This window comes from Plasmodium inui (genome assembly GCF_000524495.1).
Source record: "Plasmodium inui San Antonio 1 unplaced genomic scaffold supercont1.71, whole genome shotgun sequence".
NCBI classification, from domain to species: Eukaryota; Apicomplexa; class Aconoidasida; order Haemosporida; family Plasmodiidae; genus Plasmodium; species Plasmodium inui.
This window is the reverse complement of record NW_008481905.1, coordinates 2196-4868: the sequence shown is the minus strand read 5'-3', so window position 1 is coordinate 4868 and position 2673 is coordinate 2196. Positions and strand designations below refer to the sequence as shown.

Below are 2673 nucleotides of genomic sequence, written 5' to 3'. Positions count from 1 at the left end.
CAAAGGAAAAGGAACAATAATTTCACACGTGTAATGGCATGCCCAACGTGTGTGTGCAAAGAAATAATTGAACAAAGGAAAAAGAAACGAATATTCCCCCCCTTTAGTGTTATTCGGAATAATTACAAGACGGTGACAATTTTTCCCCAAAGGAAAGGGAAAAATAATTTCACACGTCTAATGTCAATCCAGAAATGTGTGTGCAAGGCAATAATTGAAAGAATGGCAAGACACCGAATGTTCCACCCCTTTAGTGTAATTCGGAATAATCAGCAGACGGAGAAGAATTGTGCCCCCAGGAAAAGGAAAAATAATTTCACAAGTGTAATGTCATTCCAAAAATGTCTGTGCGACGAAATAATTGAACAAATGGCAAGCCACACAATGTCCCACGCCTTTAGTGTCCTTCAAAATAATTACAGCATGGGGCAACATTTTGCACACAGGAAAAAGAAAAATCATTTCACCCGTGTAATGTCATTCCCAAAATGTGTGTCAAAGGAAATAATTAAACAAATGCAAAAGGAACGAATCTTCCACCCCTTTACTGTCATTCAGAATAATTACCAAACCGTGCAATATTTTGCACACAAAAACGAAGGGGGATCATTAACTTGGGTAATGTGATTCCAAAAATGCGGTTGCGGAGAAATAATTAAAAGACTGCCAGAACAGCAGTTGTTCACCCCATTTAGTGTGATTCTGAATAATTACCAGAAAAGGCAATATTTTGCCCCCAGAAAGGAAGGGGGATGATTGCCTGGGGTAATGTGATTCCAAAATTTCGGGTGCAGAATAATAATTAAACAAATCCAAACAAAGCGGATGTTCCCCCCATTTAGTGTCATTCTGAATAATTACCGAAGAAGGCAACATTTTGCACACACAATCGAAGGAGGATAATTCACTGGGGTAATGTGATTCCTAAAATGCGGTTGCGAAAAAATAATTAAACACATTAGAAGACAACGGATGTTCAACCACTTTAGTGTCATTCAGAATAATTACCCCCCAGGGCAATATTTTGCAAACCAAAACGAAGGGGGATGATTGACTGGGGTAATGTGATTCCAAAATTTCAGGTGCAGAAAAATAATTAAACACATCCGAAAACAGCGAATGTTCAACCACTTTAGTGTTATTAACAACAATTACGAGAGAAGGCAGTATTTTGCACAAACAATCGAAGGGGGATTATTCACTGGGGTAATATGATTCCTAAGATGCAGTTGCGGAGAAATAATTAAACAAATCCGAAAACATCGGATGTTCACCCCATTTAGTATCATTCTGAATAATTAGCAGAGAAGGCAATATTTTGCACCCAGACGCAATAATGTTCCAATCGCGTAACCTCCTAAAAAAAATTCCGTGGCAAAAAAATAGTTAACGTAATGGAAAAGTGAGGAAAATTCAACCCCATTCGTTTCACTAAAAGTAATTACAGTGCCAAACCAAAAGAAGAAACAGGAGGAACAATTTTATTACGCCGTTAGTGTAACTCAAAATAATTAGAATGTGTGCGTTATTTTACACACCAACAACGATGAATGTTGCACTTATGCAACTTCATTCCAAATAATTACAGAGACAACAATATTTTGCACACAATAAAAAACAACTTTTTCCCCAATTTAATATCATTCAAATTAATTATCAATTGAAGAATAATTACCAACGCAGGGAAAAATTTTGTTTAACCGGATTAGTGTCATTCTAGATAGTCAGCGAACAACAGATATTTTGCCTAAACCCTAAAGAAGCTGTTTACCCCCTTGCATGTGATTCCAATTAATGATCAAACAGGAGAAATTTAGGAAACGAAGAAGAACAGGTGTTTAACCTAATTAGTGTCATTCCACTTAATTACGACGAAGACAACATTTAGAACCACTTAAGTATCAAGTGTTTAACTCGATTAGTTTTATTTCAAATGTTCAAATAGAAGAGAATAATGAGTCCGAAAAAGGAAATTAAAACTATCTCTTCCAAGAAGCCCAAAAAGCCAAGGAATTCCCAGCCAAGAAATCGACTCCCAAAACTAACGAAGAATGAGTTGAGCAGTATGATGTGTATCCAAGTAACAGAAAGAGGTCTTCGACTCAAGGAGCCAGAGATTACATTCCCTTTCCCAATGTGGCTGGATCAAAAAAAACAGGAAAAAGTATCTGACCAAGCCACAGAAGATCAGATGTCACCCTCGGAGGTTGGTGAAGCTAATTGTCAAGAAGAGAGTGAGAAAAAGAAGAGTAATGAATCCTTCAATTCCTCTGATGCGAAAAATTTGACAAGCATTGGTTACTGTCTCTAGCGCAGGAGAAGGTATATCCCAGGAAAACTATTATTTCAAGAAATTGCAAGGGGGCCTTTGGAACGATGAGAAGAAAAACAACATGTATTCCACTTGTACGTTTATTCTAGAATTATCCCGAAGAGTCATTAATTATGCTAAAAAGAAGAGGCAGGATAAACTTTATCATGTTGCAGATTTTATTGACATCGGACAGCCTAAACCCTCTTAAGAGAAGGCTGATGACTAACGTCCTAAGGAAAAGGCCTCTAACAACGTACATGCTGTTTTATTTTTTACAAATCGTGATTGATATTATAACGAACAATTAACGTATATCTGTACATAACAGTGATCATTTTTTAATTGTGTCCAATGTTTGT

At 36.8% G+C, this 2673-nt stretch overlaps 1 protein-coding gene across 1 annotated transcript; it reads left to right on the top strand.

Moving 5' to 3' along the window:
* Nucleotides 1-1954: 1954 nt before the first annotated feature.
* Nucleotides 1955-2311, top strand: C922_05424 (hypothetical protein; the record flags this gene model as incomplete). Its single annotated transcript, XM_008820995.1, has 1 exon — nucleotides 1955-2311. One exon carries the CDS (start codon nucleotides 1955-1957, stop codon nucleotides 2309-2311), a length of 357 nt encoding a protein of 118 aa, XP_008819217.1.
* Nucleotides 2312-2673: the final 362 nt, after the last annotated feature.